This window comes from Schistocerca cancellata, chromosome 3 (assembly GCF_023864275.1).
Source record: "Schistocerca cancellata isolate TAMUIC-IGC-003103 chromosome 3, iqSchCanc2.1, whole genome shotgun sequence".
Taxonomy (NCBI): Eukaryota; Metazoa; Arthropoda; class Insecta; order Orthoptera; family Acrididae; genus Schistocerca; species Schistocerca cancellata.
The window spans coordinates 307,380,162-307,405,022 of NC_064628.1; the positions used below are offsets into that span (position 1 = coordinate 307,380,162).

General features: G+C 43.5%; 1 protein-coding gene across 3 annotated transcripts in view; it reads left to right on the plus strand.

The window, feature by feature from the left end:
- The window catches only part of LOC126176702 (uncharacterized), a 194,762-nt gene that overhangs the window by 116,847 nt on the left and 53,054 nt on the right, over positions 1–24,861 (plus strand). For all 3 annotated transcript variants that reach the window (XM_049923866.1, XM_049923868.1, XM_049923867.1), the window contains one exon: positions 11,340–11,484. In XM_049923866.1, coding sequence (XP_049779823.1) covers positions 11,340–11,484 — 145 coding nt within the window. The remainder of the gene's footprint in view (positions 1–11,339; positions 11,485–24,861) is intronic.

The window sequence follows — 24,861 nt, forward strand, 5'->3', positions numbered from 1 at the left end:
TTTGATGGTTCATTTAAGTCAGTCTTTAATTAACATCACTATGTCCAACAATCATCAGTTTTTATGACAATAACCTTTTATACTTTCACACATTTCAGAAAGAAAATTAGTTAATATAGATTGTTTTTAAGTAACTAAACCTTTAAGTTAATTAGTCTCGTGGTTTCAGGTGTGTGTATTCTCATGTACATAACATATAAGATTGTGGCGCGAGTCAAACAACAAGAGCACACTCGACAAAAATGTTAACCATTCACTTTCAAACCATGGACTGGCTGTATCTGACTACTTACATACTAGCTTAAGCATAAACTGTTACTTTGAATTGGAATGTGGATAGGTTGGAACTTACTGTTTTTGATGATTCACAAGAATTGACAGAATTTTGGATTACAGAAAATGTTGCTGGTTACAAATTATAAAATTATTTAGACATTATTTGATTGCAGTGTGATTTCCCTCATTTATGTGAGTAGACACCATATTGCAAATCAATGTGAATTACATGAAATTATTAATTAGCGAGTTAATCATTTATTATTGTTTGTTATTTTGTATGTAAAAATTAAGGTAACAAAAGTAGGTAGTCAAAGTCCAGAATTTAACAGCGGTTTTGACTAATTTGTGATAGAAATTGGCAATAGCCAAAAACTTCTATGTTAATTATTGCATAGGATATAAAATAATTTCGAGCAAAGTTGGAATGCTTAGCTTTCTAATGGTGTAGGTAATCTTCTCAAATACTCAGATAATAATTAGCTCATGAGCTTTTGTATGTGATGAAATGTAATGCTAACTTCTATCAATTGTAGCTTTTAATTAACAGTGCCATAAACAAAATTATACAAATGGGACCAAAACGCTTGAAATAAGAATATGAATAATAAATTAAATCTAAACATATTTTTTGAGAATTTAAATAAGTGCCACATATCACCTAGTAAATGTATTGGAAATAAGATAAAATTAAGCAAAGTTTCGGTTGTTTTTGGGAGTAGAACAACACAACATGGAAAGAATCTGTCTGCTCCATCACAAATTTGGTAAAGAGAACTAGGTAAATAGACACTCTGAAACTAATATTTCAAAGAGGAATAATAGTAACAGAACAAGCCATTAGATAATGTGTGTTCATTGTCATGAAGACAGAAGAGGGAATTTCTGGGGGTAATAGGTTACAGAGAGAGTGGCAGCTTGTTTTCTAAACAGTTTATCCAGCACAATCACACACTATTTCAATAATGTATTTGTGGTGTCACCGCCAGACACCACACTTGCTAGGTGGTAGCCTTTAAATCGGCCGCGGTCCGGTAGTATACGTCGGACCCGCGTGTCGCCACTGTCAGTGATTGCAGACCGAGCGCCGCCACACGGCAGGTCTAGAGAGACTTCCTAGCACTCGCCCCAGTTGTACAGCCGACTTTGCTAGAGATGGTTCACTGACAAATTACGCTCTTATTTGCCGAGACGATAGTTAGCATAGCCTTCACCTACGGAATTTGCTACAACCTAGCAAGGCGCCATTATCATTTGCTATTTATCTTGTGATGCATGTACCGTCAGACCGATGTTCACCAATTATGGATTAAAGTTAAGTATTCCAGAAGCTACGTACTATATTTCCTACTATAAACTCCTATAACTGTTCCAGACCTCACGCCAGCCTGCGTGAGCTTAGACGCGTGCCTTTTGGCTACCAATCATAGTGGCTTGGCTGTCTTGCCAAGTCACAACAGTATTACTGGTTTTGGCCATTACAAGGCTTCTTCAGATCATAAGACAGATACAGCAGTTCATTCCAACCACTCAAGTTGGCAGTGTGGTTTCTCAGTGTTTGGAGTGACCTACTCCATCTATCTTGCAACATACAGATGGTCAGTAATGGCCAAAATCAGTAATTTCTTACTGATTAAACTGTATTTGATTGTGCCAGAAAAAACTGTTCTCAAAACAAACATGTAAACAATCACTGATATCTCCACTATGACTGAACTGTCATTCTCCCAAAAAGAGATAACATAGAGAACCCAAATTACTGCAGAGCAAAAAACTTATTTTTTTAATGCACAACACTATGTCAAAGTAAAAGTGTCATATCAAATTGTAGCATGAAAGATATGACCTTGGAGACCTTTTAGAAAAATGACAAAATGAAGTGTAACAGAGATTAGACAAACTGACATGTGTGAATGGTTGTTCATAAAAAAGTCTACCATGATTGCTTTAAGTTGCTTATGTTATCTTAATACATAAATGCTGGATTGTTAAATTCCAGTTGGTCCATGTGTTCCAAACCAGATGCGCTGCTCTCAATATCAAGGTCATGGGCACACAGTTCTGACATGCAAGGGGAAGCCCAATTGTGGGAAATTTGGTTTGGACACACAGTATCCAGAGTCAGTGTGCACTTTACCACCATATTTTGTTAATTACTTAGGTAAATATCTGGCATGGCCTGGGAATGCACTACACAATTTACTAAAGCTGCAATCAAATCCGTGTGCCTTGTGCCCATTCACCTTATACCTGTATTTCTCACTTGTAAGCAGATGCAACCATGTATGCACAGGCCTCTTTCTTAACATGTGCAAACAAATGATTTCATTCACACCTAGATAGAAACATGCATGCTACTCTAGTGATCATGCAACATCTGCAGGTTATTAGAGCCAGCCAGGTGCACTGTCAACATACAACAGCAAGGCTGTGCATGACATTCTCTGAAGGCAGGCTGAGGAACACCTAACATTACTTGCAAGGCTGACTGTGAGGAACAAAACACAGGATAGATTTTTAACATTTACAACGAGCAAATATCAAGAATATGCAAGAATGTATTCTGTTTGTCATTTGAATTGTGTAATTGTAAAATGACTTGAATATAAAAGAAAACTTCATTAAGGAAAAAAGTAACTCTAATAAAATACAAGGGTAATCCCAAAAGTAAGGTCTCCTATTTTTCTATAAGTACATAGACCTGTTTATTTCTACAGTGGTTTACATCAGTTTACAGCTTGAACATTTAGCTATTTTTTGACTTAATCAGCATTTCTGTTGATGCCCTTGTCACCTGTGACAACTGAGTCCAGAAAGTTGTCCTGTTTGCCTGCAAGGCAGTGAAGAAATGCGTGGGAAGCATCAACTTGTTGCCACATGTGGTCCTATCAGTCAGTATGCATGGCACGCATCTTTCGCACACCTTCCAGTAGTTCAATGTTTGCATTAAAGTTCTGTGAGTGGTGCTTTGGGAAACCTCAGGAACCAACGTGCAGAGATCATCCTGGGTGATCCGCCGAGCTTCACATGTGCTTTGCTCAACCTTCAACACTGTATCCTCAGAAACTGACTGTCTCCTGCTCCTTTGTTTGTCATGAATTTCAGTCCGACCAGCTGCAAACCACTTATGAACATTTTTGACATCCATGCACAACTCACCATAAACTTCCGTCAATTGGCGATGAATTTCAATCAGTGCAGTGCCCTTTGCGTTCAAAAACCGAATAACTGCGTGCAATTCACACTTGGCAGTAACATCCAACAGGAGCTCCATTCTCAACGGCTGCCAAGCCAAGACTGAGCACCTTAGTGCGGCATGTGCATGTTTACACACAGTGCATGAAGCACTCTTAACAGTGTGACCAACTGCCACACAGAGTTCCGTACGTATAAAAAAGTAGGAGACTTTACTTTTGGGATTACCCTCATACATCCTTCAGGTTATGAATGAATATTTATGCTTCACTTGGAGAGTCAGAAATGTCTGAACATTTTGTTGTTGCTATGATGAATTTGATTCACTGGCTAAACTGAATGCATTGGGAACTGAAATTTATGAAGCTTAGAGGGAGGCAGTTTCTTGGCTCAGTGACTAAGTCACATTTTTATAAAACCTTAGTTTGCATGTGACCTCTCAATGGCTGCATAGTGTATGGATAAGCTAATCCTTCAGATTTGAATGTACATTGTGCAGTCCATCATGCTGCTACTACTCACAGAGGCTACCGAAGTAGACCCATACCCAGCTTCTGTGCAGAGGGTGGTGAGCTACCTTCTAGCATCTGGCACAATCTCCTCACAAGCAAAATGCATACAAAGTGAAGTCCATGTCTGGGATTCACATTGTCAGCACTAGGGCTAAGAAATCTGTATGATCGCTATTTACCAACTGCCTAATATCAAAGACATTTTCCACCTGAACAAAGAAATATTGAGAGCAACTGGTTTTCAATTGTATCTGGGTTGAGGGTGAGTTCCTGTCGCAATGGCGGGAAAATGTTGTAATCCCTGTGTTGAAACCTGGCAAGAACCCACTGAAGGTGGACACCAACCGACCCATTAGCCTCACAAAAGTTCTTTGCAAGTTGCTTGAACACATGGTGAGCTGGAGCTTGATTTGGCTACTTGAGTCTCAGGGCCTTCTGGCTCCATCTCAGGGTGGGTTCCATAAGGGAAACTCTGCGGCCGATAATCTGGTGTGCCATCTGTATGCTCTTTGCCTGCCGTCATCATCTGGTTGCCATCTTTTTTGACATGTGGAAGGTATACGATACAACATGGCGACATCACATCCTCTCTAAGCTTCATGGTTGGGGTCTACGGGGTCCACTCCCGATTTTCATACAAAATTTTCTGTCGCTTTGTTCCTTCCACATGCAAGTTGCGGCCTCCCATAGTTCCTCCCAAGTTCAGGAGAATGGGGTACCACAAGGATCTATCTTAAGTGTCTGCCTCTTTTTAATTACAATTAATGGGCTCACTGCGGCGGTGGGAATGTCTGTCTCAGCTTCCTTGTATGCTGAAGACTTCAGACTTCTGCCTATACATTAGCTTCACTGGCTTTGCAGCTGCTGAACAACAGCTGCAGGGCACTACCCACAAGGCGCAGTCTTAGGCTGTAGCGCATGGCTTCCAGTTTTCAGCTGCCAGGACCTGGGTTATGTATTTCTGCCAGCGAAGCACTGTTCACCCTGAGCCACGGCTTTATCTTGACGGTGAACCTCTTGCTGTGCTGGAGATGCATCGGTTTTTGGGATTGGTTTTTGATACATTGTTGACTTGACGCCCTCATATTTGGCATCTTAAACAGACGTGCCGGTGGCATCTTAACGCTCCTCTTTGCTTGAGTCACACCAGCTGGGGTGCCAATCAGTCTAACCTTCTACAGCTATACCAGGTGTTAATTCAGTCCTGACTAAATTATGAAAGCCTGGCTTATGATTCGGCATCCCCTTCCGTATTGCGGTTGCTGGACCCCATCCTTCACAGTGGGATCTGACTCGCCACTGGAGTTTTCCGGAAATGCCCTGCCAACAGCATACTTGTAGAGGCATATGTCCCTCCATTGCAGTTCCAGCGCCAAATATTACTGGCCGCTTATGTTACACATGTTTTTAGCTTGCTCTGAAATCCCAATTATCGTCTCCTGTTCCCTCAGTCAGTCGTCCATCTTTCGGAACGGTGGCCCCTGTCAGGGCGTACGATTGCAGTTAAGAGTCAGAGCTCTTCTCTCTGAGCTTGAGGTTTTCCCTCTTCCACTTATTTTCTGGGCCCCACTGCATATACCCCCATGGTGCGTGCCCCGCCCATGCCTTCGGTTCAATTTGGCACAGGGTCCGAAGGACTCAGTCCCTCAGGAGGCCCTCCGCCGCCACTTTCTTTCAATTCTTGCCGCATTTCAAGGCTCTGACATTGTCTATATTGAAGGTTCGATGGTTGCTGGTCATGTCAGTTATGCTCTTACTCTAGGGGATCATTACGAATAACACTCATTGCCAGCTGGCTGCAGTGTTTTCACTGCCGAACTGGTCGCCATTTCTTGCGCCCTAGAGTATACCCGCACCTGCTCAGGTGAGTCCATTATCTGTAGTGACTCCCTGAGCGGTTTATGAGCTATTGACCAGTGTTTCCCTTGCTCTCATCAGGTGATGGCTATCCAGGAGTCTCTCCATACTCTTGCCCATTGTGGCCACTCTGTGGTTCTTGTGTGGACCCCAGGTCATGTCGGCATCCCAGGAAATGAACATGTTTGACACACTGGCCAAACAGGCTGTCGGTGCACCAGCCTTAGAGATTGGCCTTTCGGAGAGTGATGTCAGGTCAGTTTTGTGGCAGAAGGTACTTTGCACCTGGGTTGAAGAATGATGCACCCTTCCTTCACCCAACAAACTTTGGGCCATCAAGGAGGCTACCAGTGTGTGGCGCTCCTCCTTGTGGGTCTCTTGCAACAATTCTGTTGTCCTCTGCTGGCTGCACATTGGCCACACCTGGATAACACACAGCTATTTATTGCACCACAAGGACCCACCTTTCTGTTGCTACAGGTCAGCTTCGACGGTGGTCCACATTTTGTTGGACTGCACGCTTTTAACTCCACTCAGGCAGATGTTTGTGCTGCCTGATATGCTTATTGCACTTTTATCAGATTACTTTGCAATGGCAGATTTAGTTTTGAGTTTTATTTGTGCAGGGGATTTTTATTGCTTGATCTAAGTGTTTGTCCTTTTTATTGTGTAGAGTCTGGCCTTTGGCCTAAGATTTTAGACTGGGGATTTTAGTGCATTTCTTGGTGGTTGGCTTTTTTTTTTTTTCGCTATGGTCGGCCAACCACTGTCACACTCTGTGAGATTTTAATTCCTTTTTTCTGGTCTCTGTCTGTGTCTTTCTTGTCTTGTCGTCTCTTGTCATCTCCATTGTTTGTTTTTATTCTTTGTGGGTGTTTCATGTTTGAGGAAAAAGGGGCTGATGGCCCTAGTAGTCTGGTCCCTTCAATCCCACAAACCAACCAACAAACCAACCAACCAACCAAGAGCAACTGGTGTAGCAGAAATCCCAGTTCATGGATAGGGATGGAGAAAATATATCATAAAAATTTCAGCCATTTGTTGTGCACAGCCATTTTGAAATCCTCATTCGGGTTTTGGTTCACTAGTGATGGTGGAAAAAAACCTTTTTTGAAGAAACCACCCATGAACTAATGGTGCCTCCATAAGTCTGCTCAAGCCCACAATAGACTACATCAAATGCAAAAAGAACCAACTGATTTGCTCCATTTGCCTAAGGAGGAGGAAATGAGTAACATTTGCCTCTTGTCTCTGTACTGTAGGATAGTGAAACTAAGATGATCCTTATGTTGGATATCCAAATGGTCACTAGCCCAATGGCTATCCAAAATGCTAGGCCCTACCTTTTCGTAACCAACAGATTCTGAGGCATGAACACCCGAAAATTCTGCTGTTACGTGTGGCATTTGGGAACATATTAGGTGTGCATGCTGTTGGAGGCATACCAATTCAAACCTGTCTACTGTGCTGCTTCTCAGTGTACTGTACTGAGCTGTGGGTAATTATGAAAGTACTAGAACAGATAAGGTTTTGAGATAGAGGGAAGTTTCTCTGCTCACACTCTTACTGCTCTGCAGGCTATTCAGCAAATGTACTTATAGGTTAAGAGATAGGTGTCTCCTTAAAGACAGAAAAGAAATTAAAATTTTGATGGGTACCTCAGAATATTGGGCTTTGGGGGGGGGGGGGGAGAGGAAATGTGGTAGCTGACAAAACATTGAAAACTGCCTGCCAGAAAAACACCACAGTTGACTTAACCCACATAGGCTGGTAGTGTCATAGCCATCAAATAGGGTGAAGTCCAAGTGGGAAAGAGTGTAAAGATTCCACAGGGGGACACACACAACGTTTTTGATGGGTATGGCAAGTATGGGGCTATTAGCTGTTGTGGCATTTCTTCTCTTCCTGTGCCATAACTTGATTTTGTGACTTTCATTCCCTTTGACTTCACCTTCAAAGGATGCCCTATCTCACACTGACACAGCATGCCTCTGATCTTTGCTTTTGAGTACTCATTTTCATGTTAAATCCTATACTCCTCTTTGTTTGTTTAGAAATGGGCCCTGTTACTGGGTTTAACCACTCATGTATTTTCAAAATTTGTTCATTAGTGTGGGCCATGCAATGGTCATAGAGTATTCAGTGTGGTTGCCAGTCCACACGAGGGTCCCATGTAATGGTAGCCACTACCTAAATCAGAAACACACTTTTGGTGCCTGCACTATTTCCTCCTCATGAATGATGAGGATTATATGTATGTTATAGGGGACGTGGAGACTGGATGATGACCTCAGTGCCAGGCAGTCTTTGCCTAGTTGGAGTGATGCTGGTGGGGAGAGTGCATACACACATTCAGTGGGAAAACAACAGACCAACTGCATTGAAAAGAATTAATTTAGACCATTTTGGTAACCATATGGCCCCAGCAGTCTCATCAGAGTTGACAACTCACTATAATTCAGACTGATATAACCTCATTGCACTTCCATCATTAGGTAGAAATTGAGGTAAAAACTGACCTGTCAAACAAGGAGAAAGATAGGTGCTTAATTTCCTGGTCTGTACCAGGTCTTAAAGAGAATCCTTCTCAAATAGAAAAGTCATCATTTCTTGAAGAGGATGTTGAAGACAAATACAATGAGGTCACCTTGTAACTGAAATAAAGAATAGATCTTTGGTGATTAAAACTGATTCCCTTGTGTGGATACCAGCATTCTCCAGCTGCAAAAAAATTTGCAGAAGTAACTGTCAGTATCTCATAGGAATCTAAATATGTTTATGAGTGTAACCTTCCACAATAACCTTATACATGAGACAAGTGAAGAATTCCATGCTAATTTGCAATGATACAGTGTCCATTTTATCCATCAGGCCCAACAAGAGCCTCAAGAAAGCAAAGTGGCTCTAGAGGATTTACCTAGTGTTTTGAGAGTTTATGCCAAATAAAGTTATGATTGTGATCTACCAATGTTGTGTAAAATATTGTGTAGCGCCCACCATGATGTCATTAAAGTGTATGAAATTTGGAAACATGTCATGTATGCGCATGAAAGAACCTACCTGTGGAGCTTGTGGATGACAACTACATTAGGATGCAACCTATGTACAGATGCCTTACTGCATCACTACCACCAAACACTAACTTGTCACATAAGAGGAAGGGAATGAAAAATCGAAGAGCTCAGGACCTCTGATTGTTCAACATATCAGGAAGCAAAGTTCAAGTCAAACATAAATTTTCCAGCCAGACAATAGAATGATAATCCTGAAAAGTAACTTATTATCACAATGAGGGTGAATATTTCCTCTCCTCCATCACTGGATCAAATTGACCACCTTCACTCATCCATTAACATAAGGTTCCCCCTCCACTGGACCTTACCCCCTCCACTGGACCTTACCCCCTCCACTGGACCTTACCCCCTCCACTGGACCTTACCCCCTCCACTGGACCTTACCCCCTCCACTGGACCTTACCCCCTCCACTGGACCTTACCCCCTCCACTGGACCTTACCCCCTCCACTGGACCTTACCCCCTCCACTGGACCTTACCCCCTCCACTGGACCTTACCCCCTCCACTGGACCTTACCCCCTCCACTGGACCTTACCCCCTCCACTGGACCTTACCCCCTCCACTGGACCTTACCCCCTCCACTGGACCTTACCCCCTCCACTGGACCTTACCCCCTCCACTGGACCTTACCCCCTCCACTGGACCTTACCCCCTCCACTGGACCTTACCCCCTCCACTGGACCTTACCCCCTCCACTGGACCTTACCCCCTCCACTGGACCTTACCCCCTCCACTGGACCTTACCCCCTCCACTGGACCTTACCCCCTCCACTGGACCTTACCCCCTCCACTGGACCTTACCCCCTCCACTGGACCTTACCCCCTCCACTGGACCTTACCCCCTCCACTGGACCTTACCCCCTCCACTGGACCTTACCCCCTCCACTGGACCTTACCCCCTCCACTGGACCTTACCCCCTCCACTGGACCTTACCCCCTCCACTGGACCTTACCCCCTCCACTGGACCTTACCCCCTCCACTGGACCTTACCCCCTCCACTGGACCTTACCCCCTCCACTGGACCTTACCCCCTCCACTGGACCTTACCCCCTCCACTGGACCTTACCCCCTCCACTGGACCTTACCCCCTCCACTGGACCTTACCCCCTCCACTGGACCTTACCCCCTCCTCTGGACCTTAGCCCGTCCTCTGGACCTTAGCCCGTCCTCTGGACCTTAGCCCGTCCTCTGGACCTTAGCCCGTCCTCTGGACCTTAGCCCGTCCTCTGGACCTTAGCCCGTCCTCTGGGCCCTGGACCCTGCCCCCCCCACCATCCTCCTCTGGTCCCTGCCCCTCCCCCGATCCTCCTCTGGACCCTGCCCCCCTCCCGACCCTTTTCTGGACCCTGCCTCTCCCATCCTCCTCTGGACCCTGCCCCTCCCCCCATCCATTCTCTGCCCCCCCCCCCCCCGATCCTCCTCTGGACCCTGCCCCCCCCCCTTTAACCCCATCCAGTTGCCACTTCCATTGTGCACTGGTGTTCTGCTCGCAGTGTGGCTTCATTTGCTTGAGACTGCAGTCGTATGTGCAAATTGCATTTGTGTCTGCGTGAATATGTATATATGCTATTGCTGACAAAGGCTATTGGCCGAAAGCTTGAAGTGTGAAAGTCTTTTTGTGTGTGTGTTATTGGTATTTTTGTTTTATGGAGATTAGGCTGTGGTCCATAACATGTGTCTCTACCTAATATTTTGTCTCTACCTAATATTTTGTCTCTACCTAATATTTTGTCTCTAAATGCTGGAAACATCATAGGAGGCTTCATTCGCTGCTTTAAGTTTAAAACTGCTGTCTGAGTGTGTATTGCTTTTGATAGTGTCCTCAACATTGGGGAGGCAAAATGTTAGGCAGTGAAATATGTACTTAACCCATAAAACAAAAGTTGTGAAAGTTGTGTTTATTGCTTTTACCTAATAATAAAAGATAAGTTAGATCTGATTGAGTTAATAAATAATGTCGGCATCAAATAATAATCATTTAAAGAAGATAAAGAAAACTGTTACATATGTCAACCAATTAGAATTTTAAGTGTTGTACATAATTTAATGATAAAATGTTATTTGATTGTGAATGGGAATTTTTATTTTGGATAGAGAAAGGAAAATATGCCATTATTGTAAATTTTAATAAATATGTATGCAAAACTAATTTTCTCCAAAATATGTAATTATATGCACTTTAATACTGCACCAGTGACCTCCTAAAGGTGACAATGGTAAAGAATATCACTAATGCATACATTTAGTCTACTCAAAAACTCGATGCATTTTGCATACAAATCTGTGCTCAAGTAATAGTCCATTAGGTGATTCTTTGAGGAAAATATGTCATTGATTAATATGCAGATCCTAAGTATAAATTAAATTATGCTACATTCAGTGTGCTTAATAATAGCAATTTTAATTACTCTTTTTTTTTACAGGGGAGAACTTCATTCAGTTTGGGTTGGAATGGTAATTGCACTTCTGTCTGGAGCAGGTGTTGCCATATCTGTGTTAGGGGACAACATTGCCTCACTAGTAGGTGTAGCCATATCTGCCTCCCTCCTTCCGCCAGCTGTAAATGCAGTAAGGAAATTCTACAAGCAGTACTTGATAAAATGATAGAAAGTGTGTTTGAATAAGCATGTTGTATCTCTCAAATATGTTGCACTACACAAAATTCCATTATTGTGTGTTAATTTGAGAGTATATCCATTTCCAGTAACTAAATTGAAAAAGTGCCAAAAATGTTAGAATTGACTAATCTCAAACTGAGTAAGACACACAGAAATTTGCTTTTATTGTCGACTTGAGAGAAGATTTAATGCCTCTTTATGGTAGAAAAATGAAAATATCTGTAGGTGCATCTGACACAGATTGTGCATTTTGTGTACAAGATGGGCTCTAAAGTATTTGGTAACAGCACATATAACTCGATGTAAAATTTAGGAATTATTTTACATACTGATATGATTAATTTAACACTGGTAGGAACTCTGTTTTACTTTGTGGTAGGTGAGGATAAAATGACTACAGTAAAGAGAATGAAGGGCTAACATTTACAAGCAAAGTATCATGTGCCAAGGGGGGGGGGGAGAGGGGGAGAGAGGGGGAGTGGGGGAAGAGGGGGAAAAGGGGGAGGAGGTGGGAGAGGGGGGGGGGGGAGGAGAGAGAGAGCCAAAGGAAAGTGTGAGTTGCAAAGTACACAGGAAGACATTAGAAAGAAAATAATTGTTCTGCCTGCAACATAAAACCTAGAGTGGAATCAAATAAAAAATAAATAAAAGTTGATGCGCTCACCAGGTTATGAGTGTGATATTGTGTAATATTTCCATTAGTAGATATTCAGGGGTTTATTTATTTCTCAATTTCAATCATTCTCTGGATCAAATCTTGTTTTCTTTTCTTTTTTTTCCCTTTATACACAGTGCTAAAACCAATGTCTCTGCATTGGTATCTATTCCCACTAGAGTCAAAACGCTTAAACATGTATGTAGAGCATGACAGCTGCTTCAAAAGTGAGGTCAGATGACACACTTTGTTGGTATGTCTGTGCACTTGTTCGACAAACCATTAGACAAAAATCTCAATTTGACAAAAAATTTTGATTGTTACCACAGTCTTTTACAAAGCAGGTGAGACAAAAATCAAATCATTGCCTACAAGGTTAAGCTACTTAACAACAAATAACAACCAATGGACATGGAAGAATAATCAAGGACAGCTGTACTGTAGTGTTAACAGTTTTTACCTTTGAGTGATGGAAGTTTCCAAAACACAATTTATTGGGCGATAACAAAAATAGCTAGGCTGTTTAAAAGTACAATTATTTAGGGAAAGTGTTGTTGTTGTTGTTGTTGTTGTTGTTGTTGTTGTCTTCATTCCTGAGACTGGTTTGATGTAGCTCTCCATGCTACTCTATCCTGTGCAAGCTTCATCTCCCAGTACCTACTGCAACTTACATCCTTCCCCCCAGGGGGTCCACAACTCTTTTGTGGATACGTGCGTAGCGAGCACGGGACCCCGAGCTGATGTGGCCTTCCTTCCTTTCCGGGCTGCATACCTTCCCATTCCGCATCCTTCGCCCCTCCTCCCCTCACCTCTGGCTCTTTCCTTCCCTTTCTCACCATCTGGGAGTATGGTTTGTGCCTACGTCCGGAGACGGACGCTCGTAAATATAACGCATTCCTCGCCTTCTTTGCTTGTATGTCTTCATCCTTCCTTTGTCATTCTCTTTTCCTTACCTCTTCTCCTTACCCTTTCCTCCGCTGCGGTGTTTGAGACCTCTCTTCTTTCCTTTCCCTTTCTCTTTCTTCCTCCCTGTGCGTGTCTGAAGGCCGACCCACGCATTTTTGTGCGTAGCCGGTGATGGGGTAACGTGTAATTCCCCGCCCCGGGTAGACAGGTAGGACACATACGTACCCCCTGATAACGGCCAGGCCCAGGGAGGGGTGATTACCCGAGCTGATACCTTCCGAAAGTGCCGATTGGTCCCTCCATCCATTTGTCGGGAGGTGTGACCTGAGGTGTGAACAATCACCTAAGGCGGGAGTGCCCTCAGAGAGGACCCCCACAAGGGAGGAACACGCCATCGGAGATGCCGGTAATCATGGGGGATTCTTCCGCAATGGTTTCCTCACCTTCCACTATGTCTGCTCACAAGCGTAAGTTCACTGAGTCTCAGCCACAGACAGTTCTTCCATCGTTGCCACAGTTCCTTGTTGTTTCTCGGTCTGACGAAGGTCACGACTTCTCCACGGTCAACCCTTTCATTATTCAGAAAGGTGTCGACGCAATTGCAGGTCCTGTAAAGTCTTGTTCCAGATTACGGAATGGCACCTTGTTGTTAGAAACAGTCAGTGCCCTCCAGGCACAAAAATTGCTGCGTACTTCACTGCTCCACACCTTCCCTGTCCGGGTTGAAGCGCACCGCACTTTAAATTCCTCGCGTGGAGTCGTATATACACGCTCGCTCGATGGTTTGTCTGATGAAGAAATTCAGCACTACCTGTCTGACCAGGGCATAACGGCTGTTCATAGAGTTATGAAACGGGTTGACACGAACATCATTCCAACCCGCACTGTCTTCTTGACATTTGACAAAGTTCAACTCCCATCAAAAATCAAAGCAGGCTATGAGATAATTTCCGTTCGCCCTTACGTCCCAAACCCTACGCGTTGTTATCGGTGTCAGTGGTTCAATCACACCAGCCAGTCCTGTTCCAATCCGGCCAAATGTGTTAAGTGTGGCAAGGATGCCCATGAGGGTGCTCGTCCACCTCCATCCCCTCGCTGCATCAACTGTATGGATGACCACGCTGCTTCCTCTTGAGATTGCCCCATTTTTAAGGACTAAAAGCTCATCCAGGAAATCAGAGTGAAGGAAAAGGTGTTGACCTTTGCTGCTCGAAAATTATTCGCCAGTCGACAACCCACCGTGCCTACGACAGGAAAATACAGCACTGTCCTTGCTTCTCCTCGGCCAACAAAGGAGGCGGCCATGCAGACTTGCGACCTCACCTTTAGTGCCACGATCGTCAGATCGGCCAGCGCATAGATCGCCCGTTCAACCTCACCCCTTTCGCCTGCCCACTCTATGGCTCACCCTTCATCGGGTTCTGCTAAATCTCGAGCCCAACAGTCAGACACCAAGACTTCGAAAAAAGAGCCCCAACTTCCCAACCATCAGTTCCTCCTTCATCTAAACATCATATTTCCAAGAAGGCTACAAAGAAACCCAGTTCATCTCCTTCTCCGCCAAGGCGTGTCCCATCTACAGCACCACCTGGCGGAAATCGCCCTCGGCCGTCTTCTGTGTCGCAATGCTGGCGGCCGATCAACCTGCCGATCGCTGGTGGCGGGAGCTGCTCCTGAACAACCTATGGATCAGGATCTTCTGCCTTCAGCTGAATGCCATTCCATGCTGTCGGTCGCAAGCTCTGAGCAGTCGTTGAGTTGACAGCACCCTTGGTCACATTCCTCCATTTTCTGTTCATCCTATGTGTATTGTCCACTGGAATATCTGCGGCATTCGAGCCAATCGGGATGAATTGTCTATCCTCTTACGATCGTACTCCCCGGTCATCTTCTGTCTTCACGAAACAAAGCTGCGTCCCCATGACCACTTTGTTCTCCCTCATTTTCAGTCCATCTGATATGATCTCCCCTCTGTTGAAGGCACTCCAGCCCATGGAGGACTCATGATTCTTCTCCATGATACTCTCCATTATCACCCAATCCACTTAAACACTTCCTTCCAAGCTGTCGCCATCCATCTTTCCCTTTCTGGATACACATTCTCTCTTTGTACTGTATACATTCCATCGTCCACACCAATGGCACGAGCTGATCTCCTTCATCTTCTTGGTCAGCTTCCACCCCCCCTATTTGCTGGTTGGGCACTTCAATGCCCACCACCCGCTTTGGGGATCTCCACATCCTTGTCCACGTGGCTCACTATTGCTAGACGTCTTCCACCAAGCGGATCTAGTTTGCCTCAACACTGGGGTCCCTACATTTTTGTCTGCCTCCACGACAAATTTATCTCATTTGGACCTTGCGGTCGGTACTGTTCCGCTAGCTCGGCGCTTCGAATGGTTCGCCCTTGATGACACACACTCAAGTGACCACTTTCCATGTGTCCTTAGACTGCAGCCTCAACTGCCATATATGCGCCCGCGACGCTGGAAGTTTGCCCAAGCTGATTGGACACTATTTTCATCTCTAGCAACATTCGATGACCGTCACTTTCCTAGCGTCGACGATGAGGTCACTCATATTACAGACATTATTCTTACAGCTGTGGAACGTTCAATACCACGCACCTCCGAATTGCCCCGGCGCCCCCCAGTTCCTTGGTGGAACGAGGCATGCCGTGACGCAATACGTGAGCGGCGACGTGCTCTTCGCGTTTTCCGCCAACATCCTACTTTGGCCAACTGTATCCGCTATAAGCAGCTCCATGCGCAATGCCGTCGTGTCATCCGCGATAGCAAGAAGGCAAGCTGGAAATTCTTTATTAGCTCATTTAACACCTTCACTCCCTCCTCGGAAGTTTGGAGTCGGATTCAACGGTTCTCAGGCGTGCCTAGTTTCTCCCCGGTCTATGGGCTCACTGTCGCGCATGATACATTAGTGGACCCTGTCGCAATTTCTAACTCATTGGGTCAGCACTTTGCTGAGATTTCGAGCTCTTCAAATTACCCACCAGCGTTTCTCCCAAAGAAACGTGCAGCGGAAGTGCGACCTCTTGCTTTCTCCTCTCCAAATCGTGAAAGCTACAATACTGTTTTCTCCATGCGGGAACTCCAACATGCACTCTCTTCTTCTCGCTCCTCCGCCCCAGGACCGGATGGTATCCACATCCAAATGTTGCTGCATTTATCAACCCATAGACTGTGTTACCTCCTTCGCCTTTATAATCGAATTTGGATCGACAGTACTTTTCCCAGACGATGGCAGGAAGCTATCGTCGTTCCTATTCCGAAACCGGGAAAGGACAAACATCTCCCCTCTAGCTATCACCCCATTTCTCTCACGAGTAGTGTCTGTAAGGTTTTGGAGCATATGGTGAATTACCGTTTAGCTTGGTGGCTGGAATCTCGCAGTCTTTTAACACCTGCCCAATGCGGATTCCGTAAGCATCGTTCTACAGTTGACCATCTTGTTGCTCTCTCCACTTACATCATGAACAATTTTCTCTGGAAACGCCAAACAGTAGCAATATTTTTTGATCTGAAGAGAGCATACGATACCTGTTGGAGGACAGGCATCCTCCGCACACTGTTCTCTTGGGGCTTTCGAGGTCGGCTGCCCCTTTTTCTCCACGAATTTATGGCAGATCACACATTTAGGGTGCGGGTGAACACTACTCTCTCCCGTACTTTCTCCCAAGAAAACGGGGTACCCCAGGGCTCCGTGCTGAGTGTTGTACTGTTTGCCATTGCCATAAATCCAGTTATGGATTGTCTCCTTCCTGATGTCTCGGGCTCCCTCTTTGTGGACGATTTTGCGATCTACTACAGCTCTCAACGGACCAGCCTTCTTGAACGACGTCTTCAAGGATGTCTCGATCGCCTCCACTTTTGGAGCATTGAAACTGGCTTCCGTTTTTCTCCCAGTAAGACCGTTTGTGTTAATTTTTGGCGACGTAGGGAGTTTCTTCCACCCTCCTTACATCTAGGACATGTCAACCTTCCATTTTCAGACGTCACTAAATTCTTGGGTCTTCTGTTTGACAGAAAACTATGCTGGTCCTCCCACATTTCGTATCTTTCGGCTCGCTGTCTGCGATCCCTCAACACCCTCCGTGTCCTGAATGGTACCTCCGGGGAGCGGACCGAGTGGTCCTTCTCTGCCTCTATCGCGCCTTAGTGCGCTCGAAATTGGACTATGGAAGCATAGTCTACTCCTCTGCTCGGCCGTCTATTCTTCGGCGTCTCGACTCTATCCACCACCGTGGATTACGTTTAGTGTCTGGAGCTTTTTACACGAGCCCTGTGGAAAGCCTTTATGCTGAGACTGCTGAACCTCCGCTGTCCAATCGGCGAGCAGTCCTCCTGAGTCGTTATGCTAGCCATCTGTCTTCCATGCCTGCTAATCCAGCCCATGACTTTTTTTTTCGATGCCTCCTTTGATGTAGGGTATGCAGGCCGCTCCTCCTCCCTACTACCCCCGGGAGTTCACTTCCGTCAACTGCTCCATTCTCTTTCCTTCCGCTTTCCTAAAACCTTCTTGACAACTTGGGGTACAGCACCGCCTTGGCTCCGTCCCCGGATCTGCCTGATCTGTGACCTTTGTCGATTTCCCAAGGATGGTACCCCTTCACTTGTTTATCGTCAGGCATTTGCTGCTCTATGTGCACAAATGACGGAAGCCACATTTATTTACACCGATGGCTCAAAAACATCGTTAGGTGTAGGGAGTGCCTATGTTGTTGGCGACACCCCAAATCGCTTTCGGCTTCCCGACCAGTGTTCGGTCTATACTGCGGAGCTTTACGCTGTTCTCCAGGCTGTCCACTACATCCGCCGCCATCAGGGGATACAGTACGTTATCTGCTCAGATTCTATCAGCCCTCTCCTCAGTCTCCAAGCTCTTTACCCTGTGCACCCTCTGGTCCACCGGATTCAGGACTGTCTGCGCTTGCTCCACTTGGGGGGCATCTCGGTGGCGTTCCTCTGGCTCCCGGGACACATTGGTATCTGTGGAAATGAGGCGGCCGATATTGCGGCCAAGGCTGCAGTCTCACTTCTCCGGCCAGCTATTCAATTGATTCCCGTCGCCGATCTACGGAGCGTTTTATGTCATCGTGTTGTTCTTTTATGGCTCGCACATTGGTCAACACTTCCCCATAATAAATTGCGGGACGTGAAAGCTCTTCCCTGTGCTTGGACCTCTTCCTCCCGAACGTGTCGTCGGGAGGAGGTAATTTTAACTAGACTCCGGATAGGGCACTGTCTTTAGAGCCATCGACATCTTTTAAGCGGTGATCCTCCCCCACTCTGTCCCCACTGCTCTCAGCTGTGGATGGTAAGACACCTTTTAATTGAGTGCCCCTATTTTAATCCGTTATGCTCCAGTCTACAGCTGTCGCCTGATATATCGTCGATTTTAGCAGATGACACGCGCTCAGCCGATCACGTTCTCGAATTTATTAGTGCCAGTGAAATGATGTCAGTCATTTGAAGCCTTTTTTGGGGACAACCAACCCCTTTCTGTAGAGGATTTTCAAGCCTTCCTTCTGCTTTTAGTTTCTCCAATTTTATGACTTTCGTTCCCATTGCTGCTGATTTCCATTTTCGGTTTTTTACTGTTTCCTAAGTCACGGACCAGGCGCTAATGACCATAGCAGTTTTGCGCCCAAAAAAAAAAAAATCTTACATCCTTCTGTATCTGTTTAGTGTATTCATCTCTTGGTCTCCCTCTACGATTTTTACCCTCCATGCTGCCCTCCAATACTAAATTGCTGATCCCTTGATGCCTCAGAACATGTCCTACCAACCGATCCCTTCTTCTAGTCAAGTTGTGCCACAAACTTCTCTTCTCCCCAATCCTATTAAATACCTCCACATTAGTTATATGATCTACCCATCTAATCTTCAGCATTCTTCTGTAGCACCACATTTCGAAAGCTTCTATTCTCTTCTTGTCCAAACTATTTACCGTCCATGTTTCACTTCCATACATGGCAACACTCAATACAAATACTTTCAGAAACGACTTCCTGACACTTAAATCTATACTCGATGTTAACAAATTTCTCTTCTTCAGAAATGCTTTCCTTGCCATTGCCAGTCTACATTTTATATCCTCTGTGCTTCGACCATCACCAGTTATTTTGCTACCCAAATAGAAAAACTCCTTTACTACTTTAAGTGTCTCATTTCCTAATCTAATTCCCTCAGCATCACCTGACGTACTTCAACTACATTCCATTATCCCATTTTGATTTTGTTGATGTTCATCTTATACCCTCCTTTCATTACAATGTCCATTCTGTTCAATTGCTCTTCCAAGTCCTTTCTGTCTCTGACGGAATTACAATGTCATCGGCGAACCGTACAGTTTTTATTTCTTCTCCATGGATTTTAATACCTACTCCGAATTTTTCTTTTGTTTCCTTCACTGCTTGCTCAATATACAGATTGAATAACATCGGGGATAGGCTACAACCCTGTCTCACTCCCTTCCCAACCACTGCTTCCGTATCATGCCCCTCGACTCTTATAACTGCCATCTGGTTTCTGTACAAATTGTAAATAGCCTTTCGCTCCCTGTATTTTACCCCTGCCATCTTTAGAATTTGAAAGAGAGTATTCCAGTCAACATTGTCAAAAGCTTTCTCCAAGTCTACAAATGCTATAAATGTAGGTTTGCCTTTCCTTAATCTAGCTCCTAAAATAAGTCGTATGGTCAGTATTGCCTCACGTGTTCCAATATTTCTACGGAATCCAAACTGATCTTCCCCGAGGTCAGCTTCTACCAGTTTTTCCATTGATCTGTAAAGAATTTGTGTTAGTATTTTGCAGCTGTGACTTATTAAACTGATAGTTCGGTAATTTTCACATCTGTCAATACCTGCTTTCTTTGGGATTGGAATTATTATATTCTTCTTGAAGTCTGAGGGTATTTTGCGTGTCCCATACATCTTGCTCACCAGATCATGGGGTTTTGTCAGGACTGGCTCTCGCAAGGCCGTCAGTACTTCTAATGGAATGTTGTCTACTCCCGGGGCCTTGTTTCAACACAGGTCTTTCAGTGCTCTGTCAAACTCTTCACGCAGTATCGTATCTCCATTTCATATTTATCTACATCTTCTTCCATTTCCATAATATTGTCCTCAAGTACATCGCCCTTGTATAGACCCTCTATATACATATAAAAATGCAGGGAAAGTAGTTTGTAATATAAGAAAATTTGATGACATGTGGTCTCTTCCTTTATCTTACTTTCATGCAGTATAATCTTCAGAGAGAGCCATTTCTGACCAAAAAAAATAATCTTGTTGTATAGCAGATCTCCTTGCCAAAATGTTCTTGTTTCTCATAAAATTCTACTTGTGGGAAGTAATCTTAGTATTGAGATTTTTTTCTGTCTGTTGTATTGTATTTCCCCTAGGTAGTAGTTTTTATTGGTAGAAATCCATATTGTATGGAGGTTGTACAGAGTTTCAGGGAGAGCATAAGGGAACAATTCACAGGAATGTGAGAAAGAAGTACAGTAGAAGAAGAATGGGTGGGTAGCTCTGAGTGATGAAGTAGTGAAGGCAGCAGAGGATCAAGTAGGTAAAAAGACGAGGGCTAGTAGAAATCCTTGGGTAACATAAGAAATATTGAATTTAATTGATGAAAGGAGAAAATATAAAAATCCAGTAAATGAAGCAGGCAAAAAGGAATACAAATGTTTCAAAAATGAGATCGACAGGAAGTGCAAAATGACTAAGCAGGGATGGCCAGAGGACGAATGTAAGGATGTAAAGGCTTATCTCACTAGGGGTAAGATAGATACTGCTTACAGGAAAATTAAAGAGACCTTCAGAGAAAAGAGAGCCACTTGTATGAATAACAAGAGCACAGATGGAAACTCAGTTCTAAGCAAAGAAGGGACAGCAGAAAGGTGGAAGGAGTATATGGACAGTCTATACAAAGGTGATGTACTTGAGGACAATATTATGGAAATGGAAGAAGATGTAGATGAAGATGAAATGGGAGATACGATACTGTGTGAAGAGTTTGACAGAGCACTGAAAGACCTGAGTCGAAACAAGGCCCTGGGAGTAGACAACATTACAATAGAACTACTGACAGCCTTGGGAGAGCCAGTCCTGACAAAACTCTACCATCTGGTGAGCAAGATGTGTGAGACAGGCGAAATTCCCTCAGACTTCAACAGGAATATAATAATTCCAATCCCAAAGAAAGCAGATGTTGACAGATGTGAAAATTACCAAACTATCTGTTTAATAAGTCACAGTTGCAAAATACTAATACAAATTCTTTACAGATCAATGGAAAAACTGGTAGAAGCCGACCTTGGGGAACGTCAGTTTGGATTCCGTAGAAATGTTGGAACATGTGAGGAAATACTGACCCTACGACTTATCTTAGGAGCTAGATTAAGGAAAGGCAAACCTACATTTCTAGCATTTGTAGACTTGGAGAAAGCTTTTGACAATGTTGACTGGAATACTCTCTTTCAAATTCTAAAGGTGGCAGGGGTAAAATACAGGGAGCGAAAGGCTATTTACAATTTGTACAGAAACCAGATGGCAGTTATAAGAGTCGAGGGACATGAAAGGGAAGCAGTGGTTGGGAAGGGAGTGAGACAGGGGTGTAGCCTATCCCCGATGTTATTCAATCTGTATATTGAGCAAGCAGTAAAGGAAACAAAAGAAAGATTCGGAGTAGGTATTAAAATCCATGGAGAAGAAGTAAAAACTGTAAGGTTCGCCAATGACATTGTAATTCTATTAGAGACAGCAAAGGTCTTGGAAGAGCAGTTGAATGGAATGGACAGTGTCTTGAAAGGAGGATATAAGATAAACATCAACAAAAGCAAAATGAGGATAATGGAATGTAGTTGAATTAAGTCGGGTGATGCTGAGCAAATTAGATTAGGAAATGAGACATTTAAAGTAGTATAGTAGTTTTGCTATTTGGGGAGCAAAATAACTGATGATGGTCGAAGTAGAGAGGATATAAAATGTAGACTGGCAATGGCAAGGGAAGCATTTCTGAAGAAGAGAAATTTGTTAACATCCATCGAGTATAGATTTAAGTGTCAGGAAGTCATTTCTGAAAGTATTTGTATGGCGTGTAGCCATGTATGGAAGTCAAACATGGATGATAACTAGCTTGGACAAGAAGAGAATAGAAGCTTTTGAAATGTGGTGCTACAGAAAAATTGCAAAGATTAGATGGGTAGATTCAATAACTAATGAGGTGGTATTGAATAGGATTGGGGAGAAGAGAAGTTTGTGGCACAACCTGACTAGAAGAAGGGATCAGGTGGTAGGACATGTTCTGAGGCATCAAGGGATCAGCAATTTAGTATTGGAGGGCAGCGTGGAGGGTAAAAATCATAGAGGGAGACCAAGAGATGAATACACTAAACAGATTCAGAAGGATGTAAGTTGCAGTAGGTAGTGGGAGATTAAGAATCTAGCACAGGAGAGGGTAGCATGGAGGGCTGCATCAAACCAGTCTCAGGACTGAAGACCACAACAACAACACAGAGGTCTGGAGTTGACATTAAAGAACAACAGTGTATTATTGTGGGCCACTTTAACATTCTTATTATATTTTGTGTATTTTTGTTTATTTATTAACATTTTTATTACTGCATTTATTATACCAATCATGCTTTCTGCATATTTTAAATGATCTCCATTATGACAAACTTGTTACAGGAAGTTTAATTTGCTATGAAATCCGACAATTTGAAACAACTGTGTCTTAAACAGTAGAAATTTTACTAGTGATCACCTTAAAAAAGATTATATTCATACTTAAGATAGAACAACAAAAATAAATTTCAGTCACAAGACAAGGTTCGGAAATGGTGGTGAAGAATGAGTTAAAGTGAAAGTTGTGAAGAAAGAGGAAATTAGTGAACAAATGAAAAGAGAAAAAAGTGTCACAGGGTGAAGATGGAAGCATTTACTTTCCTATTGGACAGAGAGAAACTGACCATAGGTTAGTTTAAAGGAAAAAGTTGTGGTTGGTAGAAGTTCAACTTCTTAAACTCTACATGGCACTGAATTTTGTTCAAAGTACAGGGTGTGTTAACCCCAGAGTAAGAGTTTGCAAATGCTTTTATTTTATGGGTGGGTACTGCTAGGATAACGCAGTCTTACTTATCTACAAGTGAGACTTTATGTTGTGTTTATGACAACATGGCAGACATTTGATCTCTGATGTGAGGTTCTGGGGTGTATGCACTTTCAGGCGATTATGATATTGATGGAGCATGTATTAGTCACATAACTAATATGACTGCAGTCATTATTAAGTAGGTGTATGAGGCACTTGCATGGAATGAATGTTGCCAGTGTAATGAACATAAGCAGTTATAGTCAGCTCGAACAGTAAAGAGCTTTCAGTACTCGTGCCACAATTACTTGCATTGCTATAGTAGAGGTTCATCAGAAAAAGGTTTATTCATGTTTGTTTTGTGCCCTGTGGAAATATGTTTCTAAATTTCTGGAGGTTATACAGGAAATTAGTTTTCCTGTGCATGGTAACAGTAAAAGACCAGTTGAGGTGTCCATACAAAGTTACACCTAGCTCCTTCACTGTTGTTTGATATGATATTGGGATGCTAGCAAGAAGTTGTTGACAGAATTGAGAACTAACTTATTTCAGATGGGATGCAATAATTATTTAGGACTTTTTCACTTTTAGTTTAATCCTAGGCTTCACACCCTCCTGACCACTGAAGATAGATTGGCATTCATCTGAATGGTGGAAGTACTGGTATCTTACAGTCTGACAGCTCAGTGAAGCTGAAAGTTGTTGTTATTGAAATGATGTTTACAGGACAGAAAGAACGTCATGTCGTAAGTTGGATTTGCATAAGTATTTAATCAGTTAATACCAAACAATATATTGCAGGACTTTGAATGTGCTGGGGTATGAACATTAATCATATAGGTCTTGACACTCTGACAGGTGATGATTCAGAACTTCATTGGTGCCAAGTAATCAGTGAGCTGTCAATATATGGCAAAATTCCTGAACTTGCTTAAACTTCTTGGTCCTCTGACAAAGATACTACTGTGCTACTATGATATCTCAGGAATTCAAAAGATAACTGCACAAAAACTAAAAGACAAAGAAAATGGGAATTTCAGGATGGAATAACAATTACATGGAAAGGATTGACCGCTACTCATCACGAGTCACAGAAAAAAAGTGTAGTGAGTAAGAATACTACAGATATTTTCAGTTATGTTGTTGTTCTACACACACACACACACACACACACACACACACACACACACACACACACACACACACACGGCCCGACTTACAGAAAATGCACATATGCCAGTGTAGAGAGGACCCTTCCAAATTATAACTCGCATTACAGTTGATCAGTGTGGGACCATTTGTGATGCTACAAATGTCAATACAATAGCTATTCTTGCCATACATGATCCAACAAGTCATGTTTAATATAAGAGACTGCATAAACTATCCTTCATTGGAATTCTTCCAAATTGGGTAGCAGTGGAAGCATATAACTTCATAAAGAATTCATATGGAGTTAAATAAGATGACCTTGGGGCCAAAGAAGGCAAGAAGAGTCATAACAGGAACTACATCCAATCCATTGCTGAAGCAGTTAGGCACTGAGGTCATCACAAGTGTCTGAAAGTAAGTTTGGTCGAGCACCATCTCGTTGCAAAATGAAGTCTCCACTATCTTCATGTAATTCTGGTATAAGCTAATGCTGCAGCCT